The following is a 17,465-nucleotide window of genomic DNA, read 5'->3' on the forward strand; positions in this document are numbered from 1 at the left end:
TATGGGAAATATAATTGCTGCCTTACTGTTTATTTGACAGAATTTGTATCTATGTTCAGAACTATCCTGAGCCAAAGGTAAAATGGTGCTGAATTGTAAATCTCCATGTAAAATATTTAGTACCGTTGGTGTGTGAAGAAAAATACATGGGGGAGTTTTAGATTAAATGTACTAAATGTACACTACTTTTTCCTTAATCACTGTATATGTACGTTTGTTTCAGTTTCTTCAGATATTCTAAACTCACTTTTAATACCCATGAACCAAAACAGAATGAAACAAACAAGTACAGTATTTCCACACGACTTCTGTTTGTGTTGCATGCCTGTAACCAGGTCAGCCAGGGATTACAGAGTAGTCAGCAGAGTTTTGTGGAGGGGAGGGGAGGGGGGGTAAGAAAGACCGGATACGCTTGGTATGTACTGGAGGGACAACAAACCACGTGTCACAGACAAAGCACTCAGGTTTAAAGAGAAAAGGGAGAGATGATGGCTAGGGAGGGACATGGGAGGCCTTCCTGGGGCCAGAGACCTGGACTAGGTAACGTTTACAGAGAAGCACGGAGACGAGGAAGAACAGACAAGCTGAGAGGCAGACAGATAGGCCAACAGGCAGACAGGCAGACCGACTGGCTGATAGACAGACAGACAGACAGACAGGCTGACAGACAGACAGACTGACTGACAGATGGGCAGGTCGACAGACAGGCAGGCTGACAGGCAGACAGGCAAACAGACAGAAAGACAGGCCGACAGACAGACAGGCAGACAGACTGGCTGATAAACAGACAGACAGGCTGACAGACAGACAGACAGACTGACAGACAGGCAGGTCGACAGGCAGACTGACAGACAGGTTGCATGATGTTGCATGAAGGAGACCCAGACACAACCACTGAAGAGAGAGGAGAGAACAAACAAAGTGGATGACAGCAAAAAGCAAAGACAAACAAACAGGTTGACGCCTACACACTGTGAATATGGGAAGAGAGAGAGAACAAGGACACAAGATGGTGGAAAGAGGAAAAAAGAGAGGGGGGAGGTAGGAAAATAAGACAGATGGGGGAGAGAGGGAGAGAGACAGCGATGGGGGAGAGAGAGAGAGAGAGAGAGAGAGAGAGAGAGAGAGAGAGAGAGAGAGAGGGACAGAGGGACAGGGAGTAATCCTGACTAATTCACTTAGGGCATTGCTGAAGGGAAGCTAAGAGGATTGAGCCACTCCCAGAATCAGATCAGCAAAATAACCGACAGCAAGATAGAGCAGAGACAGATATTTAGGACAGGGTGAATATCTCTGAATATGAGACGCGCTGCAGAGAGAACTAGAGAACATCACGACTCTATTACATTTCTGACACATTCCCACTTATGCTGCCTGAAAAGAAACTGACTGGATTCTGAAGACTCAGAACCCATTGATGTTTCTGAAATGAAGAGTCCTTGATGTAATATATCATTGACCCGATGTCAGATACAGAACTCTCTTTTTGACACTCACAAAATCAGGATTATCGGTAGGCAAATTTGTATTCAAGTTAGCTTTAATGTCACAAAACAAAACATTGAGAAAGATAAGTTGTTTCATATAGAGTAGCCATGACGCTGTAGCCTAACACCTTAATAATACACAAGCTTCCGAAACAAATTTCAAAATATCCAAAGGACGATCTAAACTGAAGCAAAGATAACATATGACTAAAAACTCAAATTAACCAATACTGATGGTCCCTTCAGAGAGAGACGTAACGATGAGAAAAGGTCAAAGCTCCTTGTATGCCAAGCCCCAGTCCTGCCACCCCCCTACAACTGAATTTCTTAAAAGCAACATTCAAGCCATCAACATTAAAATCTAAAGAAAAAACGAGCATTTGCTGAGCGACGATAGAGAGGCTGGTGGTTATAACCTGTTAACCCAAAGAGGAGCCGTTGGGTTCCCTTGGTACGCTTCCACAGTACGGTTCCACAGGTTTGGAACCGAGCACAGCAAGATCAGTTTCGGAGTTTCTGTCCATTCTGGAGGAACGGCCTTCTGTCCCTGTTTAACAGCACGAGGGAAAGGAAGTAGGCCTATTTGATGTCCTGCATTTACAGACGAGATATATGAGCGGTTCCCGTTTACTCCTCTCTCCCCTCCCCTGAAAGAAAGACACATTCTACAGGGGCTGCTTTGAGGAAGAAAGAAAAATCACACACACAAAAAAAAACAAGCAAACAAACAAGAAACTTTGAATAAAAGACAACAAAACAAAAAGGAACCTCTGCCAGAGTTAGCCGTTTCTGGCGAGGGGCTTGTTGAGACAGGTTAGCTCGTCACACTCCACTTTGTCATCTCCTCCTCCTCCTCCCTCCTCCTCCTCCTCCTCCTCCTCCTCCTCCTCCTCCTCCTCCTCCTCCTCGCTACAGGACCTGGAACTTCCAGGAATTCTGGTCTTTGTGGTCCAGACAATCCATAGTGGTGAAGCCCAGCTTCCAGGCCTGCTGGTCTTTGTAGTCCAGGCAATCCACAGAGCTGAACCCTAGAGAGGAGGCCGTGCCGTAGCCCTGGGAGGAGAGCGAGGCCGGGGACTGGCTCAGAGAGCCCCCCATAGAGGGGACGGTGATGGGGCTGAGTGCGCCTCCGGTGGCGGAAAGCTGCGAGTGCATGGGGGACAGGTAGGCACTGCAGTCCAGGCCGGTGAAGTAGGAGGAGGTGCCCGTGTAGCCCTGGGTGTAGGCGGAGGGCTGGCCATAGCTCATGGGGTAAGCCGAGGGGCGCTGCATGCAGGGGGCGGCGGAGGAGGCCAGAGGGTCGGGGAGGGGTGATATGGCAGGGCTCCAGATGGATACGGCTGCGTTGCCCTGGTTAGAGCTGGGGGCCAGGGAAGGGCCTTGGGAGATGGGGGAGGGGCTGTAGGATCCGGAGGGGTTGCCTACGGGGTCGGGGGGGTTGGGCTCTTGGGCCGGTGACGTCTTCTTCTTGGGGGGGCGGGGTTTGGACTGGCCGCTGCTCTGTTGCTGCTGCTGGCGGCATTTGGCGCGGCGGTTTTTGAACCAGACCTGCAGAGAAGGACACATGGTCGCATGAACACACGTTATTAACGGTATAGCCTAATCATCGCGCGGTACATTCATTCGTCTTACGTACACCACTGCCCTCGCTCTTCCTGAGGCTTTACGTTATTTAAAACAATCTCACACCAACGGCTTCTAAAATTGGCAGAGATGTTGTTTTGATGTGCTAACCAAAACTCTCCCAAACACTCAAAACTCTGCACGTGATGCACTTAGACTCAGGTTGCGTTTCAGACACCTTGTCCTGACCGTACCTGGACTCGTGATTCGGGCAGGTTGATCTTGAGGGCCACTTCCTCTCTCATGAAGATGTCTGGATAGCGCGTCTTGGAAAACAGAGCCTCCAGGATGTCCAGCTGCGTGCGCGTAAAGGTGGTGCGCTCGCGGCGCTGCTTCCGCGGAGTGGCTGAGAAATCCAGAGATACAGAAACTGTGTGATAATAATGGTAATGATCGGTTGGCATGATTAATGAGAACACTCAAAATGCTGTATGTCAAAGAGAGGTTTTCCTAAAATAATACAAAACAAATATTTTGGAAAATTACAGGACGTAGTAGGCCTATTTAACGTATCCTGTTGAACATTTTAATTTGGCTGATTTAGAAGTTATTTTTCTATCTAAAGTTATCTGTTTTACCGGAGCCTAATACATTGGTAATAGACAGGTTGAATTTAATACCTGAGCACGTAGATGTGGACTATTCTATGTTCCAAGTCTAAACGTTTGCCGAAATCCAAATAGGACGCGAGAATGAGACAGTGTAGCCTGCTGCAATAGTTCACAAACGTGGATTTAAATTACAGCGTTGTCCTGAAAACGAGTGATACATTTTTTCATCAATATTTTGTAGCAATATATAGAGCAATTCGATAGATATATCTGCGATAAAATGATGGTTTGAATTGTCATTTCGAAATACTTTCTGACCTCGAAATGTTTACTAGTGAAATTATAATTTTTAAATCTTCAGTGGTAGCCTAATACTAGACTAACTTAATAAATAATAAAAGTCTTTAAACTAAATTTGACGTCTCTTATCTGAAAAAATATTTTTAGTTGAATGTTTTACCTGTGTTACGCACGAGCCTGGCCATCCTTGCGCGTAAAGCTAGATAGTGTTTGGCTATTTGAAATGTGCCTCCAAGAAACAAAGATGTTTAACGGTCAAATAAAGATGAAATGATACTCACAAGGGTATGCCACTGTAGTGTGCAGCAGATCCATCCCTGGTCCAGGCAGATTTAACCCGTTCATGGCGTAATGAGGCTGCTTGATGTAGGACATCATCGTTGCGTGAGGATTTAAGTCCTTTCGGTTTCCTCTCTAAACAGACACGGAAAACCAGAGAACGATCTCTCCCAGTGCTTCTCCGTAGATTTTCAAAAGTTTGTAAATACGGTCCACCTTGAGCTGTGTACTCAATACCTTTAGTGGAGCGCGTCACTCTCTGTGGAGATGTCCAAAATTTATGACAGAGCACCCTTATATTTTATCAATTTACTTCACTGACCGATACTATAGCAGCATTTGGAGTTAGACAGGATTCAAATGCTCTCGTGAGTTTAGGACATGAAGAAAGTGCGAGGATCCTTTCTTTCCCGATATCTGCGCGCCTGGTACAGGTAAAAAGGCGCGTGCTTCCGATGCGTTGGGTTGATACCGCTACACTGAGTAATTTTACCGACCGCACAAGCTAATTAGAGGTACAAAGTGGACGCACAGTAACCCCTCCCTTCTCTCTCTCTTTTTCGTTTTCTCTCTCTCCCCCCTCTCCCTCTCTCTCTTTCTCTGTCTCTCTATTTCTCTCTCCCTCTCTCCATCTCGCTTCGGCTGTCTCTATGGGCTGCCGTATATATCAATTCAAAGTAAATTTCGTTTGTCACGTAAAACAGTCCACCAAGAACTAAAACTATGTAATTATTTTGAAAGCTGAAAAACAACTAATATAATATGGACAACGAATGTCTAACTTTCGGAAATTAGAACAATATGACATGGATTTAAACAAATTATTAGGCCTATAGGCCCACATGACAATAAAAAACTGATAATAAAGTCCATAAGAACATTGTCCAAAATGTAATTTTCATTTGTAATTGAAATACATTCATGGATATTCTAGCAAATCAAGTGCTACCTTCTTTCATTGTGTTCAAAGTAAACAATATGTTAGAAGAAATTGCCACATTGATTGTGTCTTAAGAAAGTTTTTTTTTAATTGCGTTTCAATCTGGACCTTGAGTTTCTTTAAGCAATATGTTGTTGTGTTGTCAGATCGTTACCAGATTACTGTAAACTGCGTTAAACCTGTGCAATAAACTATGTGATCTCAACACATTCGAAAATACACGCACGCACACACACGCATGTACACACACCCACACACACAAATTCACAAACACCCACAAAGCTCATTTGATTTATCATAATATGCTTTATCTGAAAAGTAAGTATCTTATCTCCAGATAAAGGCAGGAACGAGAGAGCAATCCATTCAGTTGTAGAGAGACACACTCAAAGAGAGATTGTGATATCAAACAACAGAACAGAAAAGAACGGCAGGTGGACTAAACTGACGTATGAATAAAACTTTTTTTTAAATCCAAAACAAGAACGAGCAGACCGTATATGGTTCTTTTTGGGCACAGTCCTGACGATGAATACATTTTTCAGGTTGACTTTACATCAACCAACGAATCACAGGAGATTTGAGACAAGATATCGAACCCATGGACCAATACTTTCATGGACTAACTTTATTGGTTGAGGAATGCAGAACGGGGAAGTGCTTGGTAACAGCAGTCGGAAACGTCTAAAACAGTTAAAATATGTGTATTTCTTCTCTGTTTCTTTTTTATATTGTAATACTTTATTCAAAAAATGTTTCGTTACAATAAAGTTGTTTTAGTATTACACTTGCGGGCGTCTGTTGGTGTCAGTTATGAATAATTATGTGTAAAATAAATTAGATGAGAAAAAATATAAATACAAAGACAAAGAAAAAAACATGTTAAGTTTTTTAACTAACAAGTGTTGAGTAACAGTAGGACTTCATTAATAGAGTTTATCTCTGAATTCATGTAAACCGAAATAAAAGTCATGGGTTTTGATACAGAATGACAATGGGTTGACAATTGAAGAACATTTTAACATTTTATTTTCTAACAAAGATTTGACTATAGTTTCCATTCATCATTATTTTCCATATTCGGACCCATTCTGGTTATATTATTGACAAGGGTTTAAATAATATAATATAATTTAATATCAGTACAAAAGTAGAACACATATTCCCAGATGACAGATCCACTAGATTAGGGGACAGATAGCCATGTAGCTGCAAGAGCAATTAGAGAAGTAGGGAAGAACTCTGAGCTGCTGTAATCCCTAAACACATGCTGCCACGTGCCCCACCCTCTAAACACACACACACATACAGACACGTACACACATACAAACACACACACACATACACACACACACAAACACGCGTGCCAACTGGTGCTATGGAAGAGGTTTGGGATTATTTTAAATTGGAGAACTGACTGTAATACAAAAAGAAAGAGAGAGAGAGAAAGAAAGAAAGAAAGAAAAAGAGGAGAGCGAGAGACTGAGAGAGTGAGAGAGAGAGAAGGAGAGAGAAGAGAGAGAGAGAGAGAGAGAGAGAGAGAGAGAGACAGAGAGAGAGAGAGAGAGAGAGAGAGAGAGAGAGACAGAGAGACAGAGAGACAGAGAGAAAGAGAAGGAGAGAGAGAGAGGGAGAGAGAGACAGAGAAAGAGAGAGAGAGAGACAGAGAGAGAGAGAGAGAGAGAGAGAGAGAGAGAGAGAGAGAGAGGAGAGGGAGAGAGAGAGAGAGAGAGAGAGAGAGAGAGAGAGAGAGAGAGAGAGAGAGAGAGAGAGAGAGAGAGAGAGAGAGAGAGAGAAGGAGAGAGATGCAAACACACAGAAAGGCAGGGGAGACTCAGGGTTTGAAGGAAAGGGAGGCCAGGGAACAACCAAAACAATAGAAGAACTGTAAAAATAGAGATGGCAAAAATCCAAGAGAGGTTGGTGCAAGGATCTCAGCGACGGGTGGAAAGAGATGGGTGGAGGGGTGGAGGAGGACAACCAGGTGAAGAGGTGGAAAGGATGGAGGGAGGAGAATAGTCTGGGCCATGTCCTCACCAACACACTGCAGTGCTTAATCCAGATTAGAATGTCTAAAACGGGTCGGGTAAATCTGCTGGCCAGCCAGTAAAACAGAGTGTGCTGTCAGTCGCAATCACTCACAGCACACACACACACACACAGTAATACTACCCCCCTCCCACACACACACACAAACACACACACAGTAATACTACCCCCCTCCCACACACACACACACACATCCCTAATCCCCAACACAGTGGCAATTTGCAATTGTGTGGAAACACTTTGTGCTCTCACACACCACACCAGTCACACACACTCGTACACAAAGACACACGCAGACACACACATCCTAATCTCTTGTGCACACTCAGTACCTGGTGCACCAGCAAGCCCACAGCACTGCACAACACAACAACCCCCACCGCAATGTCCTCCTCCTCCTCCCCCACCGCTCTGTCCTCCTCCTCCTCCTCCTCCTCCACCGCTCTGTCCTCCTCCTCAGCCTGTCAGAGCACACCAACTGGCCTCACCAACACTGGAAGAATCTATCTAGGCATCTGTGCATCTGTTTATCTATGTATCTATGTATCTATGTATCTATGTATCTATGTATCTGTCTGTCTGTCTATCTGTATCTGTCTGTCTCTTGGCCTATGTCTGTCTGTCTGTCTGTCTGTCTGTCTGTCTGTCTATCTATCTATCTATCTATCTATCTATCTATCTATCTATCTATCTATCTATCTATCTATCTGTCTATCTGTCTGTCTGTCTGTCTGTCTGTCTGTCTGTCTATCTGTGTCTGTCTGTCAGTAGCTTTTTACATAAGGTTTGCTTCATATTTTGTCACACTGTTCATCCTACACACAGTACAGTCTCATGCTATTAGTGAGGCGTCCTGTAATTCACCAAAAAAGAGAATTCTGATTGTGCTTCATTTGCATATTGCCTCATGTCATTCCTCTGTCTCTGGGGTTTCTCTGTGTGTGTGTGTGTTGGGCTTCTCGCTCTTTCTCTGTGTGTGTGTGTGTGTGTTGGGCTTCTCGCTCTTTCTCTGTGTGTGTGTGTGTGTGTGTGTGTGTGTGTTCGGCTTCTCGCTCTTTCTCTGTGTGTGTGTGTGTTGGGCTTCTCGCTCTTTCTCTGTGTGTATGTGTGTTGGGCTTCTCGCTCTTTCTCTGTGTGTGTGTGTGTGTTGGGCTTCTCGCTCTTTCTGTGTGTGTGTGTGTGTGTGTGTTGGGCTTCTCGCTCTTTCTCTGTGTGTGTGTGTGTGTGTGATGAGTCAGGGGATGGTGTCTGAGGTGACAGTGTAGGTGACTGATTGCAGTGGACAGTAATCTCGGGGTGGAGATTACCTGGGTGGTATTAGGGGAACTGGGAGTGTGGAACAGTTAGTGCTGAACTGGGAAAAAGGGCCAACAAGTCCAGTTGACGTCCTTTCTCTCTGTACAGTCAACTCTGACGCAGGAGCGTTCATGTTTAGATTTCGAGAGTAAGCTTGAAAGTCACACTGAAACCGTCACGGTTTCACGTCTCCGCCACGTCCAAATTTAAATCTCGTGTCCTTATTGTGACAGTTTTACTGCTTACTGTTACACTGTTTTGTTGACATAGCCTAAAGGTAATACATTGCGTTGACATGTAGCGTGGTCAATTACATTCTTTCACTTGCTTGTTTAGCAGAGGGCATTTGTGAATTAAATTTAATTCATTAAAATGTTTAGTTTAGCCATATCATAACTGTGAAGCATTACAGTAAAGTACATCTGAAGAGAAGGTGCACCCGTTAACTAACAATTCTCAGTCAGTTTGATAAAAGTTTGATGCAGATTCAATCAAGCATGAGGTTTCGTGCCAGGCTCCACCTGAACAATTCCACTGAAAGCAGGCACAAAGGAAAACATGCTTTTCATTTTTTATTACAGTTTTTCTCAGTCGCTTTTGTACATTTCTCAGATAAAAAGTGCATTTCTCAAAACAATTCCTACAAATAGCAAAACATGGATTACTTGCAAAAGCCAGCCTCTTGCTCAAAATCCTTAGTTCATCTCTCAAAAGTAAATATTTGTGTCAATGAACATGTCAGTGCCATCAGAATGACAAGTCGTTGTGTCATTGTGTACGGATAAGACAGTCAAATTGCTTAGTCATGTTCTCAATATAACAGCGTACTCTGGAGGGATATTCTGATGTAAACTATGGCTAAAGTTTGATTGCAAGAGACTGGACAACATTCACATACTTTTACTGTTTGTACTGTAATTTGTTGACAAACTATGTCATTGCAATACAGAAAAGAAAAGTGAACATAGGACAATATCCTTAGGGAAAACTGTACATGCAGTCCTGTAGGAATGACAGCGCAGTCTTCCTACACCTCCTGACGTTCCTGTTGGGCCACAAATTCTCATCCACATCACAACAATTATCTTCCCTTGCCATGCAGCATGGAAAGAATCTTTTAGAGTGTCTTTTCTCATCAGGATAGCGCATATGTCCTTGGCCTATTCTGCCTCTTCCTCTGTTTTGCCTCCCAACTCCTCCGCCACGCAGCCTCACTCCTCTTCTTCTTCTCTCTGGCTCTTGACACTGTCCAATTCCTTGTCCTTCCACTGTCAGACATTGTAACATTGTGTTGTGCTCCAGCTATATATACTTGCCAGTTGATGGTTCATGAGATTCACCTGGTTTAATATTCATCTGCGAGCAATTTACCAATTCAGGACAGATTTTGATAAAAGTCTAATGGAAATGTATAGAAATATGCTTGACATATTATGACAACTTGTTCAACCATTTTGCAAGTAAAGACTTGTGCTATGAAATAATGCCTAAATGTTGTGGAGGGTGAGACTATTCAACAGAGACCCATTATAATACATTTTGATCAACATGACAAAAGCAATTAATAATGTAGGAAACAGCAGAGAATTGTAAATAATCATTTCCATGGATGTACCAAAGCATTTGCAACTTGTTCAAAGAAATTAGAAACTGCTTTTTTGATGTGCACAAGTGACACAATGATGTGAAGATTGAACACGTAGTTTTGAGAATTTCAATTCTGATCTGAGAAATGTACCAAAGCGACTGAGAAAAACTGTAATTTAATAGCCCTAGTAAACCTAGCTACAAGTCAGGTGCATACAGATACAGTCATCAAAGACGGAACATTACTTTACTTCAAAATAAACCTCCCATTCCAGTAGTGCTCATCCGTCCTACTGACCTGTACTGCAGCGTGATGGCGCAGTGGCGCCTTCTTGTGGATCAATCTTTTTTTCGGTCCTAATAGATTTTATTTACCTTACAGTTTTTCTCGATTGCTTTGGCTCAATTCTTGAAACAGAAATGACATTCTCAAAGCTCCACGTGCATTTAGCAAAATAGCCTATATGGTTCAGCACAACTACATAGATCACCTTCAAAAGGTCATATCTCACCCAAAACAGTTAACTCATGCTTCAAAACCAAATCATTTTCTCATATAAATAGTCAGTGCCCTCAAAATGAAAAGTTCCTTCTCGATTGCTTTGGCTCATCGCTCGAAAAAAAATTGAACATTCTCAAACCTTTAAATACATTTGCCAAAATAACCCAGATGGTTCAGCAAAACACCATGGAACACCTGCAAAGGGTCATCTCTTTCCTAAAACAGACAACTTATCAGTCAAAACTAAATCATTTTCCCATACAAATAGTCAGTGCCCCCAAACTGGAAAGTCCCTTTGGCATTGTGTAAACACTGCAGGTCAAAATGTTTAGATGTTTTGTCAGTATGGCAGTGGACCTTAGAAATATCCCTCATGTGCACTGTGCTACAGTTACTGTAGTAGATGTTTTCTTTCCAGAATACAATGTGTCTCAATCTGCATTTACAGCGTAAATTTATTCATTTAGCAGATGCTTTCATCCAAAGCGACTTCCAAGAGAGCTTTACAAGAGTGCATAGGTCACTGATCATACAGTAACAACGCGATAGCCCCAAACATTTCGGGTAGCCAAAACATGAAGCATACATTGTGAAAAACCCAAATACAGTAAGTGCCAAAGAGAAGAACCATAAGAGCATGTAGCCAAACAAGTTACAACTAAACAACATGAATCTCAAAACTGCAAGAGTGCACCTGTAGAAAAGCAAGCAACAATACTGTAATGTATGCTTCATGTTTTGGCTAACCACAATGTTTTTGTGGCTATCTCGTTGTTTAGGATCATTGACCTATGCTCTTTTGTAAAGCAGACAGCTTGGAAGTCGCTTTGGATAAAAGCGTCTGCTAAATGAATACATGTAAAATGTAAATGTGCATCAAACAGAAAAAAGATTACAGTAATTCAAGAGTAACCTACAAGGTTTCACATCACATATTGCACTTACACTGCCATGGAAATTGTTACTGTAATTGCCATACATCATGGTTACTGTTACAGGAAATGTGTACAGCACAATATACTTTCATACAATAAGCACATCAAAACTAACATTATGTATAACCTACACTAGTAGTATGAGTAACCACAGTAAGTTTCAGGCAAGTGACCCCCTCCTAGTCAGAGTTGCAGAGGGTGCATTTCATGGCAAGAAGGAAACACATACAGTAAGAAAGTAAAGCAAAGCTGGAGTTTCACTAGTTGTCGTCCTCACTGTCTGTCTGGCCACAGATTTCATTGACATCACATCTGATGTTCTCCCTTACGATGCAACAGGGGAAGAATTGTTGTTCATGCCGCAACAATCCCCTACACTGATCTGCTGTGACATCATCACAAGCAGCATCCATTGCCTGGAGCAGGGACCTCTGGTTTTGAGCCCGATGCTCATAAACCCTCCACCTACATGCAGAAAAAACCTCCTGGATAGGTTTAAGGAATGGGGAGTTAGGTGATATGAGCACCATTAGCATTCTTTGATGGGCAGTGAATCCTGATGAGCGGGTGATGGTGGAAGCTTACATTGTCCCACACAATGACAAATGTAAGAAAGTGAGGCCCTACCAAACCCCTCTCATGTAGAGGGATAAGATCGGAGTGCAGGCAGTCCAAGGACACCAGGAGTGTCTGGGTATCATATGGGCCAAGACTAGGAATGTGGGTGACTACACCATTCTCTGAAATGGCAGCACAAACAGTGGTGTTTCCCCCGAGCTGGCCTGGGACAAGCTCTAAATATTTGATGGAAGGATTTATACTCCTGGATAGCTCCTGTCAGCTAACTAAACTTACTGTGTGATTGGTGATCGGATGTGTCCCCTTGTTTAGTAAAATTCTAGTTGCACCTGACAATGACTGTAAGCAGATGATCCAAGAGATCCATATTACAGTATATACCATTATGTTTTTCATGGTATTATGTGACTGAAAGATTTTGACAGTGGAGTGAACTATTGTGCAGGTGATGATGTACACAAGGAAATTATGCCAATATGTTTTGCAGAGAACAACCACTTGACTGAGAAATAACAGTCAGTTTAGACCAGCAAGATATTTTCAATTGATAGTTAGCCTAATTGAAGGCAATTATACCTAACCATTTCAAAGATGTGCAAAATCATTTGAAATGTGTGCAAACTTTAGGCAATTGCACTTGTCATTTACAAGGATGTGCTAATACAATTGCAATTTGATTAAAAGAATGAACAATTCCAATCTGTTGTGAACAAGTGCCCAGCGGTTTGGAGGTTTGCACGTGTTGTTTTGAGAATGTCATTTCTGTTTCGTGAAATGAGCCAAACCAATTGAGAAAAACTGTAACGTATAATGTTATTTATTGAAACACTAAATATGAAAATGCCAGGTTAACATTTTTTCTCTTTACTATAAAAAGTGATATAAGCAATATTTCAAATTAAGTTAGTTAAAGAAGAAAGATGTGCGTACCATTCTTTTTCCGCTAATGTTCCAGCCGGTTTCCTTCTTTGTCTGATTGGTTGAATTTTGATTATTTAACAATTGGCTACGCACCATGTCAATAAAAAAGCTGTAAGATAATTGGTTCTACGGTTTCAACAATTTCCTCATTACCCGATAGTCCCTCCCAAGCACGGATGTTGTGATTTTGATCTATCATGTGCGAAACAGACGTTTTGCTAGCGGAGCATGTGTTGTTAAATTCTTGCATAATCGGACTATAGATTAGGCGATCTAAAAACCTCCCCGGGATGTTGCACGAAGCGAAAGAAACGTGTCCATTTGCCGAGGACAGTTTTAGCCGTTTTTTGACTCAGAGTAACATGTACGGCCTTTGCCAGGCAGGACAACAAGAGTTACTGGCTGCAACTTTGAAAGGCAAAGTAGTCTGTTTCAAGTACCAAGACTTACTACAGAAAATCAGACCTGTTGCCAAAGAGGTCCAGTTCACTTACATACCAGGTGAAGTCCAGTCCATTCAGCTATTCTCGTTGCAATCAGCTATGGCAAGCGAGTAGCCTATTCAAAGTTATCACATGTCGAAGAAGGCTTGTCATTCTATCTCACCATGATGTTTGGGTGCATTTGAGAATGGAAATGTACAGTAGGTTCCTCAAGCCAGAGACCACTAGTCAAGATACTTATGTACATGTGTGTGTGTATGCACACTGTAGCCTACTGTATGTATAACGGCTAGCTGCAAAGGAGATAAAACGTACAATAAGTTTCTATATTGACGTTTAAATATCTCTCCAGTTGACGCTGAGATTGTATCAATCGATGCGTTCACCAAGTCTCCACCAAACCGAGGGCTTGTTGTGGGAATCACCTTCATCAAGGTATACAGACATCTCCCCTCTCCCTCTCCTCATTCATCAAGCAGATTATCTTCACAAAGACAAACAAGGCCTAATAGAAAGCCTCGTCTCTCCTCAGGATTCTGGCGACAAAGCAACACCGTTCCTCAACATTTATTGCGATTACGAACCAGGTTCTGAGTTCAACTTGGAGTCGATTGCACGTAAGTCAGATGTCGTGTTGTGACAGCTTATTTATATTCACGTAATTGGACATAATTGTTTGTCGTGTTTAGAATTAAAAATACTTAGCTGGACACGCAGTTAAAGAGGCTGTTGCCCTCTTTCCTACATGTTACGGCAGCAGAGTGAAAGGTAAACCATGTTTGTTCCTTCCCTAGAGAGCTGTCTCAACCTGGAGCTGCAGTTCACTCCGTTCCAGCTTTACCACACAGAGTGAGTCGCTTTGTTCCAGCTTTACCACACAGAGTGAGTCGCTTTGTTCCAGCTTTACCACACAGAGTGAGTCGCTTTGTTCCAGCTTTACCACACAGAGTCGCTTTGTTCCAGCTTTACCACACAGTGAGTCGCTTTGTTCCAGCTTTACCACACAGAGTGAGTCGCTTTGTTCGTGTTTCAGTTTCAACACGCTCAAACCGCACCTGGTAAAAGGCAACCCCATGTTTTGAAATTGATTCAGTGTGTATCAACTGAATACCGCTCCGTGTTGGCGACATTTGCTGAGTGTTTCTGGTTGTGTGCGTGCTGGGAAAACTGGATGACTTGTTTGAAAACGGTTGATTGTATGACAGTTTTATGCTTTTGGATTCAAACCGTTCTGATCTGTAAACCAAAGAGCCTGTGTATTATGTCCCCCTGATTCAGGGTGCATTGTGGAGATGCAGGCAGCGAGACTGTTTTTCTGCTGAGTGGTCACGACCAGAGAATCCACCTCTACAAAGAGGTAAAGTTTGACCCGGGCTCGATCGATCTGGAAATAATGAAAAAGGTTTTTTGGGACAAAGTGTGCTTTAGCATGAGACGAATCCACTCCCGCTCTGACAAACTTTACATTTTACACTCTCTCTCCCAGAATGCCTCACTTCACCAGTTCGAGGAGCAGCCAGTGGAGAGGCTGTTCCCTGAACTGCAGAAACTACCGAGCAAGTTAGTCTGTCTCTCTGTCCAGTTCTGCAGGGCTTGTGGAAGTTGATATGGTATGATTGATGAAATGACCCTATGACGTTGGCGGTAATGGTGTGTTTGTCGTCTGCAGTGTTCTGTGGATGGATGTGTTGAGTATCCCGGGAGACCGTCGGCTGTCTGCGTTCGGCTGTCAGAACGGCTGTGTGGGTCTGGCTCTGGTGGACCAGAGAGGGCCTGGTGAGGACACACACACGCACACACACACACGCTCACACACTCCACCCATCAACCCATAGGGTTTTTCTTTCTCATGCTGTGATTTTAAACCCTAACCGTCTGCATGCAATGTATGCATTATTACATTGGTGTGTGTGCGTGCGTGCTCACGTGTGTGTGTGCGTGTGCGTGGTCACGTGTGTGTGTGTGTGTGTCAGAGGTACTACAGAGCTGGAGTATACAGCAGGACAGTCCCATCTCCACAGTGCTGCTCTTCCCTCTCCACTGCCAGACTGACTCTAACCAGGAGGGCTACAACCTCCTGGTGACCAGCACCATCGAGATGGCTGTGGTGTACAGGTGACAGCCATCCCCCCGCAGGGCACATCCAGGGACGGGGCCACACGTGGGGGGACAGGTGCAGCTTAGTGGTTAGAGCGAGTGCCTGCCGATCGAGTCACGCGGTCTGGTGTTTTCGCAGGGACGTGCAGGAGTGCGGCGTTTCTCGCCCCGTGTGCCTCGCGGGAAGCGACCAGAACGACGCGGTGCTCTGCGCTCTGACGGTGGATCTGGGCTTTGACGGGCAGAGGGAGATTCTCCTGGGAACCCACGGGCAGGTGAGCACGTCTGTGCTGAATCGCTGCATCGCTGCAGGGCTGCATCGCTGCATCGCTGCAAGGCTGCATCTCCGCAGCGCCAGTTGACAGTGAGGAGGCTCTGGGAGTCAGTCTGAATGCTCTCTTGTTCACGCTTTGTGCGTGCGGATGTCAGTGATGTGTTTGTATTTGGCCATCGCTTTTATCCGGAACAATGTACGGTAGGGGGTATTTGAACTTTAAATCTCTTGATCTGCAGTTAAAATGCTCTTTAAAAGGCTTTTTGTTTTAATGTAGATTTTGTCCAATATGCATACCCTTCAGTTCCTGCACTTCACTGATTGGTCATGGATTTGGAGTTGTGATCCAATCACATTCTTGCCATGTAGGAGCTGCTCTGCTACAAGTTCCAACAGCCAATGAGAGGGGCTACGGGCCAGTTCCAACTGCAATGGAGGCGGGGCTTCAAGAGCTCCTTGCTGTCCATCATCTACCTGGACCTGACGGGTGACGGCCTGAAGGAGCTGGCTATTTTAACACTGAAAGGACTGCACATATTACAGGTAGACACACATAGTGGCTTGTGCATATACGTCTATATAAGTCTATATGGGGAGTCTGGTGGCTGAGCGGGTAGAGCATTGGGCCAGTAATCTGAAGGTCGCCAGTTCGATTCCCGGCCGGTGCACATTACGTTGTGTCCAATGCACCTCACCCTACTTGCCACGAGGAGAATGTCCCTGTACTTACTGTAAGTCGCTCTGGATAAGAGCGTCTGCTAAATGACTAGATGTAAATATATACAGGACACACCTCCAGAAAAGAATAGAGTAGCATACATCTTTATGTATATATTAAGATATAGTATATAGATATTGTATGGTTTATCTTCAACTTTTTCCCCTCATCTCACTAGCATAGTCTGACCAGTACAGCAGATCTCGTCCTCCAGCGATTGGCTCAAAGAGTTTCCATTCTGACGGCTGCGTCCGAGTTCCAGCCAATCACAGGCCAGGATACCGAGGAGAGTGATGTTGCAGCCAATAAGGAGCTGGATGCTATAGAGCCACCATCCATATAGAGACTTCCATCTCAAGTTGAGACCTCCATGCTGTTGCCTACAGTTTAGATGTAACTGTGCTGACTCTGTGATGCCTCAGAGAGCTTGAGTTTGACATGCCTCTTTGAGAATCTGTATCATTATAAAAAATGTTTATTTATTGATGATGTTATTTAGGATCATGATTCATAAATCTTTAAGTTCAATCTTTATGTACATAGTACATGTGCTTGCATTGCTGACCGTGTTGCCAAAATATTGCAATGTCTTTCCAATTAATTGATTTATTGGGCAGAATTTTTTTATAAAACCCTAGTACCTACTTGCAACAACATGACAAAAGATTGAGATTGCGGTCTTATAAAAAATAAAATTGCTAGAAGGGTAATCATTCTTGAAAGTTGTTTAACCGAATAGGGAAAAGCGGGTAAATTCACTCATGGAATTGGGTCTATGTGACGTCAGCTCGCGCTCTTGACAGCGACCGTCCGGAGATGCCCTGGTCGCACCGTCAGGCTCGCCTCTCACCGGTCAGCGGCAGTGTGGTCCACTCCTGAGATTT

General features: G+C 43.6%; 2 protein-coding genes across 3 annotated transcripts; one reads left to right on the forward strand and one right to left on the reverse strand.

The window, feature by feature from the left end:
- Positions 1–2,396: 2,396 nt before the first annotated feature.
- On the reverse strand, positions 2,397–4,721 carry LOC124462146 (homeobox protein otx5-like). Of its 2 annotated transcripts, none has more exons than XM_047013719.1 (3): positions 4,243–4,721; positions 3,305–3,456; positions 2,397–3,035 (listed from the first exon to the last, which is right to left on the reverse strand). In XM_047013719.1, exons 1-3 carry the CDS (start codon positions 4,337–4,339, stop codon positions 2,397–2,399), a joined length of 888 nt encoding a protein of 295 aa, XP_046869675.1. In that variant the 5' UTR covers positions 4,340–4,721. The 2 variants fall into 2 exon arrangements, with proteins under 2 accessions (XP_046869675.1, XP_046869676.1); XM_047013720.1 differs by having other exon boundaries at positions 3,305–3,480; positions 4,243–4,705.
- An 8,495-nt stretch (positions 4,722–13,216) lies between these two features.
- Positions 13,217–17,285, forward strand: kptn (kaptin (actin binding protein)). Its single transcript, XM_047052144.1, has 11 exons — positions 13,217–13,550; positions 13,845–13,927; positions 14,025–14,109; positions 14,287–14,341; positions 14,771–14,849; positions 14,979–15,052; positions 15,162–15,268; positions 15,466–15,607; positions 15,729–15,864; positions 16,233–16,406; positions 16,760–17,285. Exons 1-11 carry the CDS (start codon positions 13,340–13,342, stop codon positions 16,922–16,924), a joined length of 1,311 nt encoding a protein of 436 aa, XP_046908100.1. The 5' UTR covers positions 13,217–13,339; the 3' UTR covers positions 16,925–17,285.
- Positions 17,286–17,465: the final 180 nt, after the last annotated feature.

The sequence above is a fragment of the Hypomesus transpacificus genome, unplaced genomic scaffold (assembly GCF_021917145.1).
Source record: "Hypomesus transpacificus isolate Combined female unplaced genomic scaffold, fHypTra1 scaffold_201, whole genome shotgun sequence".
NCBI lineage: Eukaryota > Metazoa > Chordata > Actinopteri > Osmeriformes > Osmeridae > Hypomesus > Hypomesus transpacificus.

Bases quoted from the DNA above. Each gene is read 5' to 3' on its own strand.
- LOC124462146 (XM_047013720.1), bottom strand. From the start codon at position 4,339: ATGATGTCCTACATCAAGCAGCCTCATTACGCCATGAACGGGTTAAAT. The intron at 3,481-4,242 runs GTGAGTATCATT...ATTATCACACAG, and splicing joins CACTACAGTGGCATACCCTT to TTTCTGTATCTCTGGATTTC. The intron at 3,036-3,304 runs GTACGGTCAGGA...CCTTCTCTGCAG, and splicing joins TGCCCGAATCACGAGTCCAG to GTCTGGTTCAAAAACCGCCG.
- kptn (XM_047052144.1), top strand. From the start codon at position 13,340: ATGTTGCACGAAGCGAAAGAAACGTGTCCATTTGCCGAGGACAGTTTT. The intron at 14,342-14,770 runs GTGAGTCGCTTT...CCCCTGATTCAG, and splicing joins TTCCAGCTTTACCACACAGA to GGTGCATTGTGGAGATGCAG. The intron at 15,269-15,465 runs GTGAGGACACAC...TGTGTGTGTCAG, and splicing joins GGTGGACCAGAGAGGGCCTG to AGGTACTACAGAGCTGGAGT.